The sequence below is a fragment of the Amphiprion ocellaris genome, chromosome 6, assembly GCF_022539595.1.
Source record: "Amphiprion ocellaris isolate individual 3 ecotype Okinawa chromosome 6, ASM2253959v1, whole genome shotgun sequence".
Taxonomy (NCBI): Eukaryota; Metazoa; Chordata; class Actinopteri; family Pomacentridae; genus Amphiprion; species Amphiprion ocellaris.
In genome coordinates this window covers 20,102,032-20,126,807 of record NC_072771.1, presented here as the reverse complement: position 1 = coordinate 20,126,807, position 24,776 = coordinate 20,102,032, and the positions used below count along the sequence as shown (strand labels likewise).

Below are 24,776 nucleotides of genomic sequence, written 5' to 3'. Positions count from 1 at the left end.
GCAGTGTCAGAAAGCTGTAGTTACTTGAAGTGATTTTGATTTGTCTTGTGTATAAAATCTAAATCAGAATAAATGTACATTATAAAAAAAATACAAATTATGAGATTTAGTGGAAAATATTTTAACCATAAATGCCTCAAGACTGATCTAAAATAGTAATTAAATGTACTTAGTTATATAATAAAAATAACTGCAAGCAAAATTTGATTTACATTCATTTAATGTTTTTTTTCATGACTTACAACATAGTTTTCAAAGGCAGGCTGTGCAGCATAACAAGTATTCTGAGTGCTTTCATGTCCAACAGTGTCATCTGCTGTTCCTCCAAAGGTTTCCTACACAACACCGGTCAAAAATAATTGTACAGCTGTGTTACAGACAAAACACATTCTTAGAGAACCCTGACTCTGTGTCAGTGACTATGTGCAATCTTCATGTATACAACTTGGGTGCGAAAAGTGAACATTTATAAAAAAAAAAAAAAAAAAAGAAAGAAAAAAATTAGATTGTACACTTCAAGAAGAAAAGAACACTAGATTTGACATTACAACAGAGGAATACATAATTTAAACTTTGGGTTGAAACAGGTTTGGATCCCCTTTCTTAAAAGTGCCGTGATGGGAACCAAAAAGTGTTCCATGATTTTCACAAAGTACAAAGACAATAAAATATTTCCAAATGGTGATGGAAATAAATTCAAAAGGAATGTCCTCAATCAGACACCATTCAAGACCTCACTTACACAATACTATTATTACAATCCCTGACTGGAACTGCTAAGCATTAGTGCTGTAGATATATGTGTGACTGCAGGAAAGCATTTTTAAAGTTGCAGTCTAGCTTCAGTTATTCATAACTGTGGGTGTCACAATTGGTACACATTTGGATTTCATAGAGGAGTCTACAATAGAGATGCATTACGGTGCTGAATGAAAGTCTTGCATGATTAGTGCAGACAGCACAAGTATTTGGCGCTGAATGCGAGTGCAATTAAATGATGAAAATGCAGCAGTTTTCTTCAGGAGGGCACAAAAGGCAAAAGTGATATATGCTGTTTGATGTGGTAGGAGGGAGCACTGGAAGAGTGTAAGGCTTCTGAGATTTCAGCTTGTACAGTAAGGAGGTAAAAAGAAAAGTGAATATTTTACATTTACATAACATAGGAGCTACTATAATTAATTTTCTACGCCTAACATGTATATATGGTTCGTACATTACATGGAACAAACGCTGATATTCCATTTTCATGAGACAGGACAGCGACAACAAACATAATACACATGACAAATATGCAAACAATTTGGATCGAAAGAAAAAAACATACATTTCACAAATATCACCCTTGAAATGTCTATGCAACATTATCCAGCATCTGCTTCTTAGACCAAAACACCCAAAACTGTTGACTCTGAGGGTGTTACTGTAAAGCAGTTTGCACATTTCTTCTTTGATGTGATTACACATAAGACTGTTTTACTCAGTATTAGTGCTACACAGTGTCTTTCCCTCCTTCAAGCTTCTGTGAAGTTATAAACTTGTGATTCAAGCTGAATTTGTCCTGTCTGAGAACTAATACAACGGAGGAATGAGGCGTTTTCAGATCATAGTTTCACAGTTGAGCTCAAATGTACAGGAAATAAAACTGCCAAAGCTGCAGACAATCTATGAACTCTCTCACTGTGTGGTGTTTCAGCGCCGACACAAAAGGTAACTGAGGTAGGCAAGGAAACAATCAAATGCTTGACCACCATATTGTCTTTGTGTAGATGTATACTAGAAGGTTTAAGGACAAATCAAAACTTGGAAGGATATCACCAGAAAAATATAAAGTGACGAGGAGTGTGGGAATGATGTCAGTTTAGTAAAGCTGATCTTGCACTATCAGATCTAATTGGAGCCAGTTAAGGAGGAGATCCATGCGGGCCTGCAGTCCAGCTGCAGCGCTGGTGACAGCATGCAGTATGCCTGTTACAGTTTGCATAATTCAGTGGCGTTAATCCCCACTGCCCCGACCTCTTGAGTGTGCTTTCAGGGTTTTTCTTGTGGGGCCTTGAGGTGAAAGGGTGCAGAGATGAAGGGATCCACAGTGCCCACTTCTGAGGTCCATGAGTGAAGAGGCCCAACGGGGACTGATGCCACAGCGGCTTGCCTGCTCACATTAGACACCACTCTGTGAGCTGCTACCGGCTGCTGGGGCGCAGGTCCCTCAAAGTGTCGGGAATATTTGGCCAGAGCTTGAGGGCGGAACGGTTGTTGGGCAACTTGTACCAACACAGCTTGATCAGAGGTTACGGCATGAGCACCAGCTGCATGGGGGTATGAGGTCTTCGGTTGCACTCCTGCGGCCTCCTTTCTTTTTCCAAAGGGAGCCTGAGAGAATACATCGAGCTGCTGCTGTGCTACAAGGTGGGCACGTGGAAACGGAGCGTTGGCAAACACATCGCCTGCGTCTTCTTGCGCGATCCGAAAGGGGGCTTTGGAGAAGACATCTGCAGAGACATCCGTCCCCTTTTCCGGGTCGTGTACATGTGAGGAATGATTCTGAGTGAAGGTGCTTGAAGCAGGCTGATGGAAGGTAGACGATGGTTGTGTTGGAACTGTGCTGGAGAGCAGTGACGACTGGAGAGCTAACTGAGGTCCGTGTTCTTCTTCATCGTCAGAGTCCATCAGCAGAGGTCTGGAGCCACTGCAGTCATGGGCGGCTACGTCACTCTCAACGGCTCCCTCATCCTGCTGCTCCTCCTTATGGGCTTCTTTCTCCTCGTCTTCATCGCTGGAGTGCACACAGTCCTCGTTTTTCTGAGGAATTCCTTCTAGAACTTCAGTCTCTTGTCCCTCAAGAACAGAGTAGCCATTACTCTCCCCTTGCGCATCTGTTAAAGAGAGCAGAGCCAGAGAAAAACATATTAGAGGTGAACAAAAACGTTACAGTGCAAATATTATCAGTAAAAATAATCTTTAACATGTTAGGTCCAGCTGCCCAGACATCTACCAGACCGTCAACTCTCAGCATCACACCTGACATACTGGATGACCAATGGATCACCTCTAGAATCTGTAAACCACTGATCAGCAAGAATGACCCAATAGTGAGGAACCAGCACAAGACTACGACAACACATACAGGCAAATTCTACTCTGAACAGGTCACATAAGACAGACAGGACTACCTGCTCTACCATACAACAACAAATAACCTTGTTTCCACAAATTAGTTTGAGCACAGCTGCAGTATCCTCAACTCAACCTTCACAAATGGTGCCTCGTGTTAAGGGGAAACAGTGACAGCAGTTTTTGCTTTTAGTTAGAACTGATTGAGTTGAGGTGGAGGAGGTTTAGGGGGAGTCAGTAGGTCTGTGGAAACAAGGAGAACGAGCTTTCTCAGCAAAAGTGAAGACAGTTAGGGACAGACAGGTTTGCACAGATGAGCGGAGACAGATCAGTCTTACCTCGGCAGTGTTGGCAGCAGCTGTTAACTGGCAGCTCTTGCGGAGATGTTAGTTGCAGCCATTAAAGGAAAACACCAGTTTTTTTGCCCTGTTTTACCTCTTGGGTGATTTCCCCTCATCATTTGTCTATTTTAAACTGTCCACAGCCCATTTACCACACCATTCCACGTGATTTGAGCCACAGTTAATTCAACTGAAAAATTAACTACAGATGACCTTGTTGGTTGGAACTGACTATCAAAACAGCACACAGGGAGGCCGCTCGTATAACTGTGCTATTTATTTCTCACTATTCGGCTCGCAGTCTATGTACTAACCAATAAACAGGAAAACAGTTCAAGGCCTCAATGCTCCAAACCCATGTTTCTGGTCTGCAACCACAACAGTAGTTAGACTAGTTATAACATCAATATAAAAACTAATGTGGAGGAGTGACAAGAAAAAGGAACAAAGATGAAAACCTAAAATACTGATGTGTTTCCATTAAATCTTTAAATTTCAGAATAAAAGCTCAGAAAGTACTCAAGGGAAACATTGTCAGTTGTCAGGCAGAGAAATGTCTGTAGTAAGTGATGTATATAGTGCAAAGCACACACTACATAATGGTTTAGTACTGTGGACGTGAAGCTTAGAGTATTTTTGATCCAATTAGCTTTCATAAAGAGAAAATGACCCATCTGTTAATTGAAACAACAAAAAGTAGCAGAATCTTCCAACTCTAAATAAAGTCAGGTGTCTCCTTTCATCTTCAGAATAAAATTTGTTTTAAAAATATGACCCAAACAGACTTAATTTACATTCACATTAATGAGTTTTATTGTCCCTCTACTGTGTCCCTCTTTTGGAACCCTTGATTCATAAAAATAGAAGTACACTCGATAATGATCCTTCTTTGACATGTAACCGTCTTTTGCCAATTCCAGTCCAACATTTTTGATATAATCAAAGTAATCATTTTATCTGTCACCATTTCAACCCAACCAGCACATTAAGTACATTAGTTTCACACAGCAACACAATTAAAACTCTACGGCCAAGGCTAAAACTCTACAGGATACAGCACTGTAGTGTCTGATAAGAACATGAAGCGTTATTGTAGGATTGCATAGATTAGCCACAAAAATGCAAATGACTTAACTGAACAACATCCGATGGAGAGGGAAAAAAAGGATTGTGCCATTTACGCATGCCAATTATTATAGTAGCCAATATGTCATACAAGGGGGAAGAAAACGATTTATACCCAGAACTTTAAGCACACAGTCTGTACCAGTGATGGCATATCAGGGGATCATTTACAATTTTCTGTTTGTATGTACATATCTGAGGTGATATGGACCTTGAGAAACTTCTGACTATGCATTGGACCCTCCTTGGCAAGAGAGAAAATGCAAAACGAAAGGTGGAATATTGACATTAAAAATGTAATACACAGTTGGTTGTAATGATAAGATGCAACTTATACAGCTGTAAGACTTTCTCATCGTTTCATCTAATGAAAGACAACACTTGTCAGAGGTGAAAGTTACTCCAGAGATATCGGGAAGTAAATTCCGTCATTAGCTCTGTTTTGCTGTCTGTTTGACAGAATCTATCCCTGTCATATGTAGTAACTTACAAGAACAATGTGAAAAACTGCAGTGGAGCACTACGAGTACGATCTAGTCAGGTAAGTCATAAGCACTTCGTTTCATGTATTGATAACATTCAAAACAAAAGCACAATCTAAATGACTGACATGAATGGAGAGAAAAGATAAAAAGACTTTGGACAGAGGAGAGGGTCAACAGTTTTGCACTCTTAAATACAGCTTCATACACAAATATGTTTTTTATCTATATATCCTTAGAATTTTTTTTTTTTTACATATTTAAGACATTCTTTCATACATTCATTCTAAAGCACTATCAATAATAATCACATGTATTCAGAACTGTGAGAGATGAAATGCCTTCAAATATCACACACTAAAGTTCTACTTTTACCAGTGGTGACAAGAGCGAAAATTAGAAATAAATGCACAGTGATTTTATGTACATATAATGGAGTCTTTCTGAATTTCTCCTCAGGCTGAAATGAATTGGCCAACTAACTTCAAGGTATGTGGTAAGAATGGACTCGCCAGAGGTGACAGAGAAGATGCCAGTGAGAGGGGGAGACATTTTCACGTAAAGCTAGTACCCACAGAAAACAACTTGATGAAACGTACAACGTACCTCCCTGTCTATAACAGCAGTCTGCTGCTGAAAATCTGCTCATTTTTACTGACCCTGAGAGCAGAGCAACACATGGCAAACATAGCATGATTACAAAATCTCCTTTAGCTTTGGCATTGCTGCAGGTCAAATAATTTCATTCCCTTTTATTTCTGCTGTGCTTATCCTGACAACAGGTCAAAAAAAATGACTTGTGATTCTAAGCATAAAAAGATGTGATTATAAAATGCACCTACTCCATTAACGGTCAAACGAAATGTTGTACATAATGCTGACAGTGAAGGCGCCTTGCTGTGGCAATGGAGCCAAATCAATGAGCAATGTTAACACTGACTTGACCAGTTTCAAAGATTTCAAGACATCATCAGTACTGACAGATTTATATGTGTAGTTTTAGGATAAATATACCCTGGCTACGTAACATCAAGAGAGAGGTCACAATATACAGTTATGCGGAAGCTTAATAAATGTACTAGGTGTTGACTAATTATCAGATGTGACATTCAGCATTTATTCAATTACTGGTATTGTTGCATTTTGAAAACCGTTTTCCAATTACATAAATCAATTTAAAGATGCACTGGTGTTGCTCTGATGTAGCCGCCTCTCTTTATCTTTAGTTACTCTGTGCAATGCCCTGCTAACAGCACAATCTGATTGATTACAAGTAGGAACCTATCAACAATAATGGGTAAATGTTGAATAAAAGATTTCTTTAAACACATGTAAAATATAAATAAAGTCATTTTAACAAAGCTTTGCATTGGAGTTTGTGTCATTCTAGATTTTGACAAGATTTTCATTTTTTGGTTCTAGATATTGGTTATCTGTCTTCTTGATGACAAATAACTGGCATTCACCCTAGAAAAAAATATATTGGCTGACCCCGAAAATGTACCTAGTTAGCCTAGACCAGCTGTTAAAGACATGGATACTGATCTATATGAGAACAGTAGCACAGAACAGAGTAGATTTGACTTCCCAGGATGCTGCAGACTGTGTGCACTGCAATCAAATCCAAACTAAATGTTTGAATATGGCAGTGTTGTTCTCCTCAAATAACAGTAAACTATAACGGTTTGAGAAATCTGGAAAGATCGTCCAAAGCTGACATTTTTTTCCTTTGCAGATTTACAAACTGGTTCAATGCGGTTCTTTCATGTTGCATCTTTGTTTGCACTAGTTTAGTTCAAAGCTTTCAAGGCAAAGTGCATCAAATTATCCAGGAGGTCCACATTTTCAATCCTCAGTCTTTAGTCAGACCCCTGACACACATGACCATGCCTGAACGTGGCTTGTTTAAATATAGCTTCAACCCTGAACATGTAGACAAAGTGAACACAATGCAGCTGTGATCAAGCAGTTTGACATGTGCATACAATGAGGGTCAATCACCATGGGCGTGCACTCGATGAGGGATATTAATGCAAGAATGAGGAAAAGCATGAGGGAGACCATGGTGTAGCCAGGACAGAAGCAGACGATATGCTCAGGCATCGATGAAAACATTTTTTTTTTATCAGCGTGGGAATGTCAACGGCCAGCAGAGACATATGAAACCAGCTTATCAGGCAACTAGAGATGGAGTTGAGGCCAAGGAGGCACATAAAGAGAAAGGTTCCACTGAACCAATAGATGCTGGCTCCTCTCACTTCATAAGGTGCTACATTAAGTGCCTCTGCTTGCCCATCTCTATCCCGCCACCCTCCCGCCCATCCCTTCGTTAGGATTGCACACTGCCCCTTCGACCTCTCCCACCCCCTCTAGAGGTCGATGAGCTGATCCACCAGCAGAAGGGAGCGGGCCAAGTTGGGGATGCTGCTCTCTGAACTGCCACTGTTGCTGCGCGAGTGACCACCTGAAACGTGCCAGAAAGAAAGAGAGACAGAGACAGAGATGGAGATGGTAGAGCCGAGGGAGATTGTGAAAGACAAGCAAAAGAATAAGTCATATTAACCGGGATCGTATGGAGAAATTAAGAGCGAGGAGATGGTGAGGATGAGGGAAAATGATGGCAGAGCAGAGAGATGCATGAATAGGGGTAGAGAGAGAAACAAGCAGAGAGTGAGCTGGGATATTTTTTTTTATACAGCTGCATCATTACAGGGGGGGAGTAAGGGAATGCCATTCTAACATGAGGAGACTTTCAAGGTTAACTTAAAGAGCCAAACACCTGCAAGACTGAGAAACACTGGCTGTACAACATTAGAAACAAGGGAGAGAGGGATGACTAATGTGAGAGTTTGATGGGATAAAAAGCCTTAATGTGACAAGCACACCCATACAAGACATCTCACATCAGCAATCACAGGAACGAGCTATGGTGACTGAACTAGGGGTAAAGTCATTCGTCTTTGTGGCTCACAGTCTGGGCTTCAGCAGGTGTGAGTGCTCATCTCGGAATTTTGTTAACCTTACCTTGATTTGAGTTTTTGGAGATGAGCACGGGAATAGGGTCAAACTCGTCGTCATTGCCCTTCTCCCCACACGACATGAGGAAAGCAGAGTCTGCGGTGAAGGAAGAGGAAGTGAAGTAACGATGGCAGGGGGGCAGAAGTTAACTCAGCCAAAGAAAAGAGCAAAAAAGAAAGGAGCATGCGAGTAGATTAAAAACAGATGGAGCCAGGGCAGTCACAGTATTTAAAAGCCATGAATTTTACGTGGCTTTTGGCTCTTAAACAAATGAGTCAAGGGTCTTTTGAGGCCGTCATTTAGTGTTTTCTCTGTTTAAACAGGCCCTCCTGTTTTGGGTGCGACCTGTAGTGTGCAACTCCGTGGTCAAAACACCCAGCACACATGAGGCTAGCTGCAACGGGAGGAGGTCTTACCAGAAGCATTCTGACCAGGTGGCAGCTTCTCCAGACAAGATCCAGAGCTGGAGCCAGGAGGAGCAGAAACAGACTGGTTTCCATGAGAAGTATGAGATAACAGATCGCAACCCAGCAGAGAGTCCTCCCCAGTGAGAGAGTCTGAGATAGGAGGAAGCAAAGCCAGAGGGACAAGGGGTCACGGCAAAAAAGAGGCCATTAGCATAATGAGCAGAAGAAGATGCATTGTGTTAGTATGATAGTTCACTGTATTATATGTGTCAATTATACCATTATCAGCAGCACAAGGTGCTATGCTTTAATGGTCCCATATTGTGACATTTTTCAGCATATAAATGACACTCTCTCATGTCCCCAGAATGTGTTTTCCAATTTTTCAGCTTGAAATACCACAAAGATGGTTTATTTCACCATGACTGTATAACCCCTGGTCTCAGCCCTGTTCTAAATGAGCTGATCATTTTACACGGAAATATCACAGAAATCACGGCACAGTTGCCTTTTGTAACTCTGTCAATGGTGAGTTGTCAGATAACGTTACGGTTATAAAAGCAGTATCTAAATGGTTACTGAGCGGCAGCTTGAAAATGGTAATGATGTGACTGCTGGTTCACATGTACTCTTAACGGGCTGCATTTCAGTCACTATTTCATAGCTGTCCTCTTGTCTGCAAACAGAAAAACATGCAAATGCGAACAGCTTCATTGGGAATTCTGCTGCATTAAACTGCAGTATATGTGAGCACAGAGCAGGAGAGAAGGAAACAGATGTAAAGGCCTGTCATTGGCTGAGTTTAGGTTGCACTAAGCTTATCTGGTAATATGAAAACACTGCAAACCACACCTGGTACTTGTTTATTGGTTTCAAATCAGTCTTAAAGGTTACACCAATACCAAACGTTGGTTGGCATTACAATTTCCACAGAGTTCTAACCTGTGGGATAATGGTAATATTACGAACATTAAGGATTTCCCTTTTGTTGTGGTGACAGTGCCATCCAAAATAAAAGTAATCTACTGGGTCTTCAGTTCCTCAGATGATGGGAGAGCATAAAGACAATTAGCGTTTAGCTAACGGCAGAAATTTGGTGTGTTTTGCTCACGGCTGACTCTAAGTTCCTCAGTTCCTGTGTGAGAACTGAAGAAAATTCTGACTTGCTTTTAAAGCTGGGAGGTTATCTAAGGGGCGTACGAGGAACGGATGGCAGAGATAAGAGTCTTCATATTCGCACAGCTTATATTTTACACCTCTGAGTTTTTAAGACATACAGAACTCAATAAATATGTAGATTTAAACCATTAGGGACTTTTACCACTCAGCAACAGCTGAGAGTACAAAACCTAAGGCTTTTCACTGTAGTGTTTCTGCCAAGACAGTGGGACCAGGCACACTGGTTGTTGTCAGTAACAATAAAATGAATTAATAAAAAGTGCAGGTCAAGATTACATCAACAAATCACTAAGATTATGAGCACACTGATACTTGTCTGTCCTGGGTAAAAACACTGCAAGGATTTATGTTAGGGTTTCCTATTCGGTCATCCAGGATGCTAACCTGGCATGCTGGCAGGGATGAGCTCTGGCTGGACTGAATGTCGCTGAGCCTGGGGAGCTTCCAAACCAGGAATCAGTGAATCCACACACACTTCAGCCTTTGCTACACAGAAAAAGCGAGTGGAAAAAACATAGACACAAAGAAGTTGTTAGTAACGTAAAAGAAAACATCTTGCTTTAGTGGGAATAAAATTGATGAATGTCTTCTTTGCTCCTTTCCCAGTTGGTTTTTCTGATTTCTTGACCATGTGAGACAAAAAGGAGAAGGAAAGCATGGAAGACACATGCAGAGCAGATGGGGGAATTTTTGGGGCAAAGCAGGGGACAAGAATAGAGCTGGTACCATTGGTGGAGCTCACTGCAGAAGTATTGAAGGGGTCAGCCAGGGTTAAGAGGTCAGGAAGCAGCACAGAAGGTTCAGGGGACTTCAGTCCCTCAATCAGCTTCTCTGTGAGCGAGCCAGAGAAAAAAAAGATGGAGAAGTAATGAATAGATCGCAACAGAGAGAAAAATGCAATGAGGCACTGGATTTTGCATAGAAGAAAAAAAGAGCAGAAAACTAAATAGATATGAAGCTCTAGTGATAAGCACAATTTCAAAATCAATGGGGATAATTACAGGTTAGTAATATTTATCAGATAATTGTTGGTTGTCAACATTTTTAGGGACGCAACATGTTCAGAAGCATGACAGGTTGACGACTCAATGCCGTGTTAACATTTTAAAGCAATTTTACATTCACATGACTCAAAAATTCAATTGCTTGCAACCTCAGTGAAACCATAATACAATAAAAACAGTATTGCTTGATTTGTTAGTATATTTAGTTCTGCACAAAACAGCCCCACACTCCAAGAGCAGTAAGTTAAGTGAAGTCCCATGCAGTAAAATGTTGAAACTTTACTGGCCTCATGGCAAACCAGAACTGTTGAGAACATTTTCACACCTTTTAAAGGGAAAATTTCACACCTACCATTTAATAATTTAAGTCAAGTCACACACCAATCAGTGAGGCTCTTCACCGCAGTCACTGTATACAACCTTCTGAACTCATTGTTAAGCCAGTGCAGGCGAATCAGTAGAGATTTCTTTATTAAGCTGGCTTTAACAAAAGTTAATCTAAAAACTTTTTTTTTTTTCACAAAATGATGCATCGCTGTTATTTGAAATATATATATACTGATTAGAGTGGGCTGAAATATACCTCATGCACAAAACAACCAATTATTGACTTTTAACTGCAGCTCATACTTACAGAAAACTGCTATGGGGCAAAATGGGGTGAGGGGGGCCTTAGACAAGGAATGTGTTGGCTCAGAAAATGGCACAGCAGATGTGACCTTTTGCCCCCTGCACTATAGGAAAGAGGCCAACACTGATGAAAAGCTTTTCACAAATCCTAAATGTCAAAAACGTAATTCTCCCGATAGTGAAACATACGCAGTGCAAAAATGCTACATACAGAATTCTCTGTTTTAGTTAATTCCAGTAAGGTTGCCCTCATCTAAAATGTTGCTCAGATGGGACTTTATGCTCCATCAGCAAAAGACAGACTGTGTTTGTTTCTGTGCATCCTTTTCAAGAGAGATATACAGAGAGAGTCAACGAGACAGCTTATGTGGGATAGAGAAGATTAACCACACACCCTTGTTATGTAATAGCCTCAACATTTTTATCCTCTCAGTTCAGGCCCTAAACAGCAACTAAAGAAAGGACGCTGCGCGGCTAAAGAGCATATACTTTCGAAAGGCCTAAAGCCTGAACTGAGGAAACCATAAAAGGTTGGGTCATCATTTTAACAAGACAGCATGCTTAACTTTGTCTCGCTCTTAGTGGCACTGGTAAGCAGCCTTGTTCACCACAAGGCAATCCAATTAACAAAGGAGAATTTGTCCTTCACGTTACTAGGCAACAGCGAAAGCACAGATCTGCAAATGAGATGCGATCTAGCTGTGGCCATAGAGTCTATTCATGGGCGCTGACAAGAAGCCACTGTGAGGCTGCTTGCTATGTCAACAAGATAGGACTATGTACAAATCCTAACCACAAAACTGGCACTCATAAACCAGCCTCTGGGTAGTGTGATATCTAGCAAACTACCTCAGCAAATAAAAAGAGTGACTCACATGTTCAAAGAATATATTTGTTCAGGAGCCCGAGGCCTGAGAGAATCAAAGGCATGGCTCGTTCTGTCACAATGTGACAAGAAAATTACCTGTGGTGTCAGAGAGTGAGAGGGTATTAAAGGAGTCCGGGACAGTCAGCAATCCTGAACCTGCACTTGTGCTGTCTGCAGATCTTTCAGCTTGATAACGTACAGTGAGTGAAAATGGAAGAGAATAAATGAAGAAATGTTGGAGCATGAACACCAGATAAAGAAAGCCAGTAGGACTAGGGGATAGAGAGCACATAAGCTAACGTTTAGGACAACTCTAAAAAGTAATGAAGACAGCAACACATGAAGAGGACATAATTCAGCAAAGTGTTTGAGCTCCACTTCTCTCTTTATGGAAATGTCACACAGATACAGAGAGAAAATTCCACATGATGTCTGGTATCCAGTGTGACTCAAAGATAAGCTTCCAAAGAGATAGAGTACAGAAAGCAATCAGACGGCACAGATGAGAAAAATTAAACAAAACCTTACCTGGGAAAGCATTGAGCCCTGGAATGAGATTTTCACTGGAGTCTGTAGCCTTCTCGCCTGTCGAAGCAGCTGTGCGTAAACAAAATTTGCTATTAGCTAATCAGCTATTTACCAATGCTGCTTTCTAAGTATGCAGTGAACAAGCTGAACTCACTCTCCGCTAGCTTGGCAAAATCTTTGTTGAGCAGCTCCTCTGCTGTTAGTTTTGAGAAGTTATCGTCTCCGAAGGGGTTCCAGCCGGGCTGAGTGCTGGTTGCAGTAAGTGCTGACGGAGCATCAGCATCACCTGGATGATAAACACTCTGCTGGGACGAGCAGGGGGAGCCAGAAGGAGTAGTGCTGGCTGATCTGTGGCACAAAGATGTGTAAACATAAACATTGGTGCGAGCACACACAGTGAAATTAGATAAAGGGTGTTCAGTCTGAGGACACTGGCCTACTCATGTATACAAGTAGGAGCGAGTGAACGGAGTTATTTAAAGACTGAATCGAGCGATTCTTCTAAAGCTGGATTCTTTGGGATGTAAAAGGGTTGTTTAGTCTCCTTCTGGGTTCTGTCATATGAATGGACTGTCTATTGGCCTTTCAGCTTCACTCAGTGCAATAAAAGGACAGTTCATCACAGGATCACTGAAGGGGGTTAATTCTGCTCACTTTGACTTGTTGAGGCTGGCCTCAGCTGCGGCTGCCTGTAGTAGCTGGGTGGACTTGCTGACTGGGACCCCAAACAGGGCACTGTGGGTGACATCGCTTAGGATGCGTCTGTGGCCACTCTTAGGGGCCATCTTTGGCGATGAAGGAGGGGTCAAGGATCCAACTTTGTGCATCCCTCTGCCAACCGTCTGTAACAACAACAAAAAAAAAATGCAGAACAGGAGATTAGGAAAAACTGATGGTAACAGAAAGCATGCGTTTAAGGAAACAAACATTTTCTCTCTTATTAAGAAAAGGAAAGAAATTTTGACCCCAAACATAAGAGTAAGTAAGATCAACTGGAAAAGAATCGAATCAAAAAGATAGTTCATAGATTCTTCCAAGATCATAACTGTATAAAAACACAGAAAACTGTTATGGAAAAGGGAAGAAAGTGAATCAATAAGGAGGCTAATAGACACTAATACACCTCAAAGTTTACTGGTTAGCTGAAAATGTATATAGTAGGAAGACAGTAATAATTTGAACGATTTAAACAGTATCTACATATGCAAAAACAAAGACATTTTTTCAAATGAAGCCAACATTATAGGAAGCATTGCTACATGGCATTAACACCAGTGACGATTGGCACTGACACACTGAGACCATTCGTGTGAGTGGAATAGAGACCATTTCTTTACTTCTCAAGAAGAAGAAAAGAGCAGAAATCTGGGTTTTATTCGTTAGAAACAAGCTAAAAATCAGCCCCAACCCAAAGAGCAGCAGCTAGCAGCAGAGTGTGATGTTACCGCAACCTCTGGGTTGGCTGCAGGACCAATGACTGCAGACTCAGGGATGGGTATAAGATGCGGAGCTGCTACATGCTGCTGATGCTGCAGGGTAACAACTGGAGGAACAGGTTTAGCTTTGGACTGCAGCAGAGCAGATGCTTGAGACGGTGTTTGTTGTGGCTGCTGTTGGTGGACGTTCTGTACCAGCTGATGCTACATAGAAACACCACACAGCCAATCATGAGCAAAGCTCAGTTTTAAACTTTGGCCCAGTTGAAGTAATTTTTTGTTATGATTTATTGCCCTTGGACAGCTAGATTTAGATGTCTGAGTGATGCACAAACTTATAATGAATAATCTTTGAAGATAACCTTACATGCACAGATTTCACTTAAAAACACATCACTGATAAGCAGAATTCACGTTGAATTTTAACTTCGCTGAACTTAACTGAAGGCTTCCTTAAGTTTAAAAAAAAAAAAAATCAATTTAAAGCAGAAAGAGACCAGCCTAGGCAAAAAAAAAGTGTACCACTAACATTTAGGGAAAATCAAACGATTAATTAAAGACTTAGACTGAAAACATCAAACTGAAAAGATAAACAGATTGCAAGGTCAAACAAACGAACCATCACATAGCATGTGTTTGTACGTTCTAGGCCATGGCTTAAAGCCTGTCTGAGTTACTGCATGCATAGTGTATATCAATTTAGCAAAAGTAGTTCATAAAACTGAATAATCAATGAACATAGTATTTGCTGGAAACATCTGATGCTGTTGGTTTGAAAATCAAAATGTTATACCTGAAAATGTCTGAACATGTACACAGTATTGTCAACCATCCATGAATGTCATTGGCACAGAATGCTACCAGTATTTCCATTCTTGCCGTGGCAGGGTTCCTACCTGCTGGTTGCTCTGTGGGCTTAAGAAGGGTGAGGCTTGCTGCTGCTTCATGAGAAGCTGCTGATGCTGAGGTGTAGCTTGTGGCTGCATGTTGGCTGTCTGTGCTGGCTGTGCTGCAGCTTGTGCAGCAGAAGCCTGTTGAGCAGGCTGGACAGCAGCTGCAGCTGGAGGTGGGACACCGATACCAACGCCTGGAAGCGAGAAAAATGAAGAGTGAGGACAATGTGGAGGTATTTCATGTCTTCATTAACTGTACAGATTATTGCATGACTGAGCTATCTTTACTTTACTCTCTGCTTGTCCTGTTTTATTATCAGCTTATCAGTCATCTGTGAAGCACTCTGAACTGCGCTGAGGTGTATGTCAGGTGTGTGTCTCTTATCATGTTGCACAAAGTGTGTTTGTGCAAGTATTTGTGTAATTGCAGGTTTCCAGAAATTTCCCAAATGATCTGTCCCTTTACAAACATCTGCCTTTGAAAAAATGATTTTTTGTGAATAGGAAACACTGAGAAAAGAAATGAAATAGCTGTAATCTAGGAGAAGAGAATTAATTTAAGTCTTTCTAACATGTAAAATAACCATTTGTGTATCTTGTCAATCAGTCGCACACTCACACTGTGGCAGCAAAACATGCTACATGAGCTTTCAGAAACTCTTGCCGAGCTAAGCTGAAATAAGAAAACACTTTTAGAGCTGACAGACTCTAACAGACTTACTATAAACAGAAGCCTGGCAGCAATATGGCTGCAAACAACGTCTAATGCAGTGCTCAGCAGAAGACAATAATTACACTAAATAATTCTCAAATCCTTGAATATAAGACGACTCACATTTTCAATCTTAATTTCCGGGAAAGAAATGTCTGAACAATGCAGTATTTTGGGCCTTACCTCAAAATACAAAACAAGAAAATACTCTAAATCATTCTAATAATTAATGCATTTATTTGATTATTCAGCATAAACTGACATTTTATGACGCAAAATCTTCTCTGATTAAGGGTCAACAAATGAGCCAGTAGCAACTACACATAAAAAATGTGAGAGCATGCTGCTGTAATTAAAGTGACGTCAAGCCACCATTTATTCTGTCTTGGCAAGCGGACCACAAATAGATGGCCCTGACAAAAGCCTCATAAAAAGACAATCAAAAGCCATTTAAGAATCGGCTAATTGAAACACAGGGAAAATGGAGCCTTACGGGAGTTCATTAAGTCCAATACAGTGTGTCGTTTTGAGCGTATTATTAAGTATAATATTACCAGAGTCAGTAAATGCAGGTTTCTATCACTGATGACCTTAAACCTGATACAGAGAGGTATCAGAGCTACTCATACCTATGGCCTGGGGCGCTCCAGTTGTCACACTGGGCCTCTTGCGTGGTGTGAGAGCTGGCTGGATGGGAAGAATGCCTGATATCGGCTGTGGCTGAGCCTGGCCAGCTTTGGGCCGTTGTCTAGGTGCAATTGAGGTTTCTGTGGTAGGAACTGGGTCTGTGAGCCTGGTGGAAAGAAAAAAAGAGGAAAGCAGAGTTATTACAAGGTTTAACAAATGATCTATACAATGCTTAGATGCTTAGCTTCCCACTCACCTGGCTTTGGTTTGACTCTTTTTGGCCACCGCTTCACTGGCTCTGATAGGCTCAGGAAGTTTTGCAGGAATGGGAGAATTCTACAACAGTAAGAAGTTTTCATATTTATCAAACGCTTTCATAACAAATAGCCCTCTTTTTTTTTTTTTTTTTTTTTTTACATCAATAAGGTATCAAATGATGTAAGAGTATCGACTTGCGTCTTCCATGAACAAATCATTATTACCCGGTATAATAATACTTGGAGGCTCATAACGAAATAAAGCTAGAAAGCACAGCTGCACTCCAATATCACCATGTCCTAGATTACTGTTCTTCTGAAAAGGAAATAGACAGCTGTAACCACCACACACAAGACAGCTAACCAGGTGCATCTGTGACTATAAAAAACAACTGACCCCACCGGTAAATGTTAACCATAAAGCATACTTTCATATATTATTCCTGACACGACTCTTGCCATGCTGACTTACATTTACATTTGGGACTGGACATTCTCGTCGAGCCAGTTTAAAGGCAAAGTAGGATACTTGGTAGATGTCTGGTCTCTTATCTGGGTCAGGTTCCAGCATGTATCCTGAGATGTTCACAAATAAGGGATGTTTATTTTGAGTCAGGCACATGGAAATTCACATTCAAATCTAACTGTTTATATACATGATGCACATGCAGTAAGTAGGACAGTGAGGAACAGAGTTACTCACTAATGAGACAGTGCATTTCCTGGGAGTAGCGCGAATTGTCTGGGATAGTGAAGCTGCCATCACAGATCGCCACTTGACTCTCGCCAAAAGGAAGCGTGAAGTAGCACAGCTTATAGAGCAGACAGCCCATTGCCTACAGAGACAAGAAGCATGTCAGTACACAGTGATGCTTATGTCACCTTGATAGTGAATTAATCTGATCCTGAAGTCAACATTTAGTTAAATAAACAACAAAGTTTCTGAAAAGTTAAGTCTCACCCAAATGTCTGCCTTTGTTGTGATGACTTTTCCACCATAGAGGTTGACCATCTCTGGAGCACGGTATGACAGAGTTGTGTACCTGATGTTAAAAGCAGATCAATAAACTTCTGATTTTTGGGTAGTTCAGGGACATAAGGTATAAAGTGCTCTAAAAAATACTCACTTTTTAATTTCCTCCTCTATGATTGCCACCCCCTCTGTCTGAGGGTTTTGGAAGCGGTTTGTGGCACTTCCAAAATCACAGAGCACATAGTGTCCCCGGTCGTGCAGGAGGATATTTTCAACCTACATGAGGAAGATGATTCTTGTCATCAGAAGTGCTAATAAAGTATCCCAATAGTTAACTTGCAACTTCAAAAAAATGAGTATGGCCTTCTGCAGGTAGCAGTATGGGCATATTAGGAAATGAATTATCCTCGCCTTGAGATCTCGATGTATGATTGGAGTCTTGCACTGGTGGAGACGAGCAAGAGCTTCACATGTGTCACAAAAGATCTGCAACACCTCGGCTTCAGTGAAGCCTGTCTGTAACCGCTGGTTCATTAGGTTCACCACCTGCCCGCCTACATAAAACAATTAGGTTAATACAATTTCTATGAGAAGTCAGGGAACAACAATTTAACACTACTGAATCACTACTTCTCTATATTTTCATGAATGACCTAATAATTGTCTTGACTCTTCCAGGTATATAATACCTGTGTCAATAACATCTACAACAAATACAAAAGGGTGCATTGATCATTTTGTGTTTCAGATTTTGAAAGCACCAACTCAATCTGGCACTTCTGGAAAAGTTCAGCTAAATTGTTTAACAGTTTGTTTCACAATCTTTTGAGTTAAAAGAAAAACATTTTCACAATGCGTTATTTTCGCACTGCATTACTATTGGTGTTTTAGTATTAAAATGCCTCCAATATTTTCTGTGTTCAAAATTTCACAAGAGTTGTTCTCTCCACTTTACAAACTCTGGCCTGCAGCTACTTCAACTACATGTTAATATTTTACCTTTCTAAAAGTAATACCACTCAATTATGCATCGACTGAAACATAAGTTCTATTGACCACGACCGCCATCAGCGGATTATTTGCCTTTGAACACAACAGGATGCCGTGAGGAGCCGATGGTAATGGAGCTTTGAATTCAAGAGAGACAGAAATTTGTGAGGGGTGGGCTGATTTACCTCGACAAAAGTCCATTAAGATCAGCACTTCCCACACATCACCCGCTCCAACGGCAGTTATGCTGGAGTCCAGGAAACCAACTATGTTTTTGTTGCCCACTAGGTCCCTCTGTATAAACAAACACAGAAAAAAGCAACAATGACAAACAACAGAGATACAATTTCTACTGATTACACAGTCCTAAGAGATTTGATTTAGTAAATTACAAAATACATCCATTCAGTCTATTTTTATCCTCCAAAGGTCTGGAAGTAATGATGATAACCATCCACCGACAGTCATACCACCCAGGGTGTGGCTGCAGGAACCGGTTAGTTTTGCTCACAGTGAAAGCCCCAGTGAAAAGGCAAAGGGAACATTTTGAACCAAATTTTATATATGAAACGTGTATTAATTACAAACCCTCGATTTCTCTTCTGTCATCACCACTATTTCTGGGACAAAGAGTATTTTCAAATATCTTTCAATATATGTACTCTGAGCATGTTTCAAGGTTAGGAATGATGGAGGTAAAAAGTTCAGAAAATTAAACTAAGTATCTGAATGTCAATTCAAAGTCTGTGTTTCTCAGTTCAGCAGCTTATGTCACACTAGTTGTATTCAGACTGTAAGCAGGTTAACAATAAGGAAAAAAATAAATCCTCCTGGTAATTTAAAAACAAAAATGCAGTTTACTGCACTCAGCAGTCAGTTACTGCAGTCGTACTCACCATAATCTGTATCTCAAGTTTGCAGATCTGCAGATCATATTCATTGTTGACATACATTCTTTTTAGTGCACAGCGTAGGCCTTGATGAGTCCGCACCAAAAACACTATGGCAAAACCTCCTGCAAATAAGGAGGATAGAGGAAGAGAAAAGAGAATGAACAAATATGATTTTAAAACTACAAAACCAGCAAAATAACAATAATTCTGTTACACAAATTAGTATTAAAAAATATGCTAGTTATTGTGTACTGCATCTTTGGACTTTTAGCAGTAACACCATACATAACAACATTACACAAGCGATATTGCATTGCTGTTCGAAACTGGTTAAAAGTGATTCTGACAGCAGCATGATTTGAAGTATCTTAAAGTCAAAGGTTCTTCAGCTGTGCTCTGACCGTCACAGATCTGACATCTCTTTACCCTGGCAGCTCATGAGAATGATGATGAAATAATAGCACATGCTGTTGTGAAACATATGTAACCACGCATGTATTTCATGTTATCACAGTGAAGGAAAAGGTAAGGACAGGACTGCATGACTGTGTGTGATAAGAGAACGGTTGGCTGGCTTGTGCTGGTAAGAAGAGCTTGAAACAGCACTGTGTGAGTCAGCAGCTGCGCTGTAGGGAAGGATGCAAGAAGAAGACAAAACTGACACAGGATAGGGGAAGTGAGAGAATTCATCATCCCACCTTCGGTCGCAGTGATGCTGACACAAAAGAAAAACCGCATGATGGCTGTGCATATCCACAGCAACCAAAAACACAAGCAACCACACAGATAAATAAAAGCACAAACTGTTAATCTTTCAGTAGTCATCCAGAAAATAAACCTCACTGGAGCCACAATGAGACAACATTTACACCCTTAATCCACATTTCATTTGTTTCCAAACGGTACAAACTGTACTGTAAAAACACATAACTGGGTAATATGAATTGTTCTGATTTTACCACACTTAATGATCTATCATTAGGTGTCACGATGTTTTCTAAATTTTCTGTTGACTGTAAAGATCTGAATTTTGTATTAAATGTAGCTCTCCTGTTAACTGTTATCATGCACTGGGATGACTCATCCAGCCGTCATCTCTAAACCAAGGACGGCTCCATGTGATGCTTGACATTTGATTAGCACAGTTGGTTCTACATAACTGTGAGTTGTACAGTTAAAAAATGAATGGGGTAGAGAGCAACAGCAGCATTTTTTAAAAAAGAATTCTCTTGCCTAAATGGTCAACTAAATACAATAAGTCACCATGCATCATAATGCATCACAGCTTACTGCTGACATCATGAAGTCAATGAATGGGAATTTCACAGTGAGGTGCAAAAACTTCCAACAGCCGCAGCCAAAAAGAAAAGGAACTGGCAGTGCACTTGGCTGAGTAATTGGTGTTGTTATGACACAGAAAAGCAATTGCTTGCTTGGAATATGAAGTTCTGTTAAGGCACACAGAACTAACTGGGACCTAGACTGAATCAAAACACAGATCAGAGAGTAGCCTTGTGTATGTGTGTGGTCCATCAGAATAAAGACAGCTGAGCCACTGCTGTCTCGCACAGCCTAATCTGAGATGCCTGTGAGAAATTAGAGGGATTAACAGCCTTCTTAAGCAACATAAAGCAGTGGTCTGTGATCTCAGTGGTGAGTGTGACCAAATAGCTGTAAGTACAGCTACAAATAGCCACTGTCTCTTGACGTAACTGACTGTCAGGTTCATACCACTCTGACACGTGCGCACATGCTCAAGCAAATGCACACAAGCACACCTTTAGGCACAGCGATGAAAAGCACAGTGAGTGGTTACAGCATTCACTCACAATTTGCCATCAGTAAAATGGAACTTACATAACTACCATCCTCTGGGCTTTAAACAAATACACATCCTTAGAACTATTATTCTGTTTACAAACATGTACACGACACTGCGATGATAGCGGGAAAGACAAAATTAGCACGAACTGTAAGTTTGGAACAGGTTTTTCCATAGAAAACTATATGATTTTAGTTTACAAACGAGGGGATGACACATTCTTGTCACAGTAAGAACTGTGGACACTAATGTTACAAGTGGTAACTCTATATCGACACAAGAAAGCAGACACCACTGATAGTAAAGGCAGAAAGCTGGAAAATCCTCAGGCAACTCGTGGAAAACAAATCACAGACTAGATCTACCTTAGACGTAAATGTCTAAAATAAAAGCTACAAAAATGACACGTTTCAAAATATGTACCTCTAAGTTTTAAGCTACTGAAAGTACATCATCCCCTTGTCTGCTTTTGTCAGCACAGTGGGAAAGATGTGTTCCGAGTTTAGCCGAGTTTAAAAATGCAAACAAAGGGAGTAGATAACGGGAAAAACGCCATAACCAAATAAAATAGCCAGTGGACAGACACTCACTTTTTTTTTCCAATGTCCAGACAAAACCCTGCATATGAGGCTAAACAGGTACCAATCTGAATGAGTTCATGCCTGCATCAAGGCTAAAGTTTTTCCAGAACTGATAAGAAAACCACGTTAACTTTGCCTCACACGAAAGAGCAAATTTCACTTTGGTTTCCACATATCTCAGTGCAGGGCAGGTCTGAAGTTAGATGTGTAGCTCATTCTTAAAGCCAGAGTGTGTCCGAACAGATGGAGCCCATCTATAGTACTGATAAATTAATCAGTCTTTTTTCATCTATTATTTAGTAACAGGTCCTCTTGGCTAACAGAGCATGGCAGACTCTCATTGCTAAGACAAATGACCATGTGAAATGTGCTACCGTTCCACAAAGGCTGTTTAACTTTGTTCTGATAAAGGCTACATTAAAAATACAACCAATTTCTAACAAACCATTCCTCAACATTGGACACAATGATCTGGGTTTAATCTATGGCTGATAAAACTGTTCTGATATGGTAAAAGTTGTGGGCCCACATGGAGTCCAACCAACATGAATCTCTTCATCCAAACTTCTGAAAGTTACATTTTAGATTTCTCACTCCCTTGGTAAATATCAGTACAGATGACTCAGCATGACTCTAGCCTTTTGCAACAGTAGTAAATCCAGTTATACCATGTTCCTCCCAGCTCTCAGGTAAAGTGATGCTAACATCAATCTCACAACTTCATAACACACCTTCTTCTAAGTTTTAATTTCCGGCCTCATCTTAATTGTTCCACTACAAGGATCAATATATAGAAAAAAGCCCAGACCACAAGTAAACCTTGCAGGTATGAGCATCTAGAGAGCTACCTGGTCACAGCTGATACTGTATCTGTTACAGCATGACCACTGCAGGTCCTCATAACGCACAATAAAGGTGACAACATATTATCATGCTGCTAATGTTACTCCTCCTGGACCAAAAGTAAAACAAAAACAGGCCAACTCATGTTACCTCCTGTGCACCCTCACAACAATCTGGAGCAGTTGATATTGTTAATTACGTTGAAAGTGTGTGTGTGACATGTGTATAATCCAAGTACGGGAAAGCCACGTAGTTCACCTTCGGCGACGATTTCCTCGACGGTCACTTGATATCGTCCGATGCTGAAGACCCGTCCGATGAAGCTGCCACCGCCGCCAGAACCAGCGCCTCCTCCACCGGCTCCAGAACCAGGCCCGGAGCCCACGAACTCCCGACGAGAGTCAAAAAATTTCTTCATTTCCCCCAGATGTTATCCAGCCAAGTCCACAATGTATCCGTGTCGCAACAGCGGTCGTGGTCGGATTCAATCAGCCGCTGCTCGCTGAGGTGTTAACGCTTCAGCAGTTTTTCAATAACTGACTGAGCTAGCTAGCTTCAAGCTAAAAGCTAGCTAAACTAGCTGGACCTGAAAATATTACAAACACTGCTGCCAGACGCTGCTCGGCTAACTCATGGTTTGAACAGCAGGCGGAGTCAAATACTGCTGAGAAGTCACCGCTTTCCTCTCTAAACCGAGACCCGCACTGGCTGGCTGAACTAGCCGGGCTGCGAGCCCGAATAAACACTTGTTAGCCGTTAGCTCACCTAGCTAGTTAGCTAAGCAGCGAGGTGACAGCTGTCAGTCGATGGACTGGCAGCCAGGTAGGTCCTTGCTGTCCAGTGCAGCTTATTACACATCTCCACCGGTATCTTCCACTCGAAAGGTTGCTTAGTTCACTTGCTGCTCTACTCGTCAGTATAAGAGTAAAAATGACAGCTCTCCACTGTTTTTGTGCGTCCAGCAGCATACAAAAGCGCTGCTCAACCAGGTTAACTTAATGACAGAGCTAACGCAGCTACAGGCAGAGTGGATGCTAGTGGGGGAGAGTCTCTCTGTGGATTGTGTCCTGCTGGACTGCTCTGGATGTGATTGGCCAAATCAACAATGACTTCCTGTTAGTCTACTCATGTCCCTGATGTCTGGTGCTCCCTTGGCTCTGCTCCCCACTACAAAAAGCAAAGTATCCCGAGTGGTTCAGTGCTGCAGGGATCAGCCATAGTCTCAGGTATAGCATGAGCATATTTTAGCTGTGGAATAACTTTACTAAGACTGTTTATGCATTTGAACACTGAACAATGCAGTACTGTTCTGGTAAAATAGACATCTGACAGCTTCAGAACATTTGCAATGAGCTTCAATGAGTTTTTGAGACACAGATCTCATATTTTGGGTTGTTTAATGCATAAAGTAATACAAAAAGGTCAACATTGCCATTTCAGTTTAAAAAGAATACTATCAAGAATTGTATTTATGCAAATGACAAGAATTGTCATAGAAGTCCTGCTAAACTTCATTGTTTGTGGTGGTCTGTGATGGTTACAGAGAGTATATAGTACCATAAATTGTTTGCCATCATTTTCTTATTATAGCATCATGAATTAAAATCAGTTCAGTTTAATTAGATATTATTTATATAGCACCAATTCACTACACATGTCATCTCGAGACACTTCAGAGTAAGATAAAGATCTTTCTAAATTACAGAGAAAACCAACTAATCCACAGATTCCCTTAGATCCGCTTTGAACAAACATTTGGCAACAGTGGGAGGAAAAAAATGATATTTATCCCAAAGAACCAGACTCAGGGAGGACTGATATCTGTTGAGGCCATGGGTGAAGGTAAGAGAGAAAGGGATAGCAGATAAAAAACAAACAACACATAATAAAACAATTACCACTTGTGACGTCAGTGGGCTGATATCAACCCATTTGCAGCAGGGAAATAAAATTACACCTGCCTGCTTTTTGGGGTTTTTTGTACTTAATTGTCTGTCCCAAGATTTGCTGACAAACATCAGTTCCTGCCATCCAATCTAAACCTCAAAGATTTCCT

General features: G+C 40.8%; 1 protein-coding gene across 10 annotated transcripts; it reads right to left on the bottom strand.

Annotated features, from left to right (window-relative positions):
* Nucleotides 1–202: 202 nt before the first annotated feature.
* LOC111579805 (AP2-associated protein kinase 1-like) lies at nt 203–23,775 on the bottom strand. Of its 10 annotated transcripts, XM_035955843.2 has the most exons (21): nt 22,979–23,775; nt 19,478–19,596; nt 18,767–18,875; nt 18,003–18,145; nt 17,746–17,867; nt 17,580–17,661; nt 17,322–17,454; nt 17,091–17,194; nt 16,618–16,697; nt 16,364–16,527; nt 15,026–15,216; nt 14,139–14,333; nt 13,348–13,535; nt 12,848–13,041; nt 12,694–12,762; nt 10,390–10,494; nt 10,048–10,149; nt 8,494–8,634; nt 8,084–8,173; nt 7,424–7,523; nt 2,750–2,873 (listed from the first exon to the last, which is right to left on the bottom strand). In XM_035955843.2, exons 1-20 carry the CDS (start codon nt 23,136–23,138, stop codon nt 7,429–7,431), a joined length of 2,586 nt encoding a protein of 861 aa, XP_035811736.2. In that variant the 5' UTR covers nt 23,139–23,775; the 3' UTR covers nt 2,750–2,873; nt 7,424–7,428. The 10 variants fall into 10 exon arrangements, with proteins under 10 accessions (XP_035811726.2, XP_035811727.2, XP_035811728.2 ...); XM_035955833.2 differs by lacking the exon at nt 7,424–7,523 and having other exon boundaries at nt 203–2,873; nt 22,979–23,774; XM_035955834.2 differs by lacking the exon at nt 7,424–7,523 and having other exon boundaries at nt 203–2,873; nt 14,145–14,333; nt 22,979–23,774.
* Between the last annotated feature and the right edge of the window lie 1,001 nt (nt 23,776–24,776).

Excerpts from the sequence above, each read along its gene's own strand:
- LOC111579805 (XM_035955833.2), bottom strand. The coding sequence starts at position 23,138 with ATGAAGAAATTTTTTGACTCTCGTCGGGAGTTCGTGGGCTCCGGGCCT. Across the intron at positions 17,868-18,002 it reads TCATACATCGAGATCTCAAG|GTTGAAAATATCCTCCTGCA; the intron begins GCGAGGATAATT and ends TTCCTCATGTAG. Across the intron at positions 14,334-15,025 it reads GCCCACAGAGCAACCAGCAG|CATCAGCTGGTACAGAACGT; the intron begins GTAGGAACCCTG and ends GTTTCTATGTAG.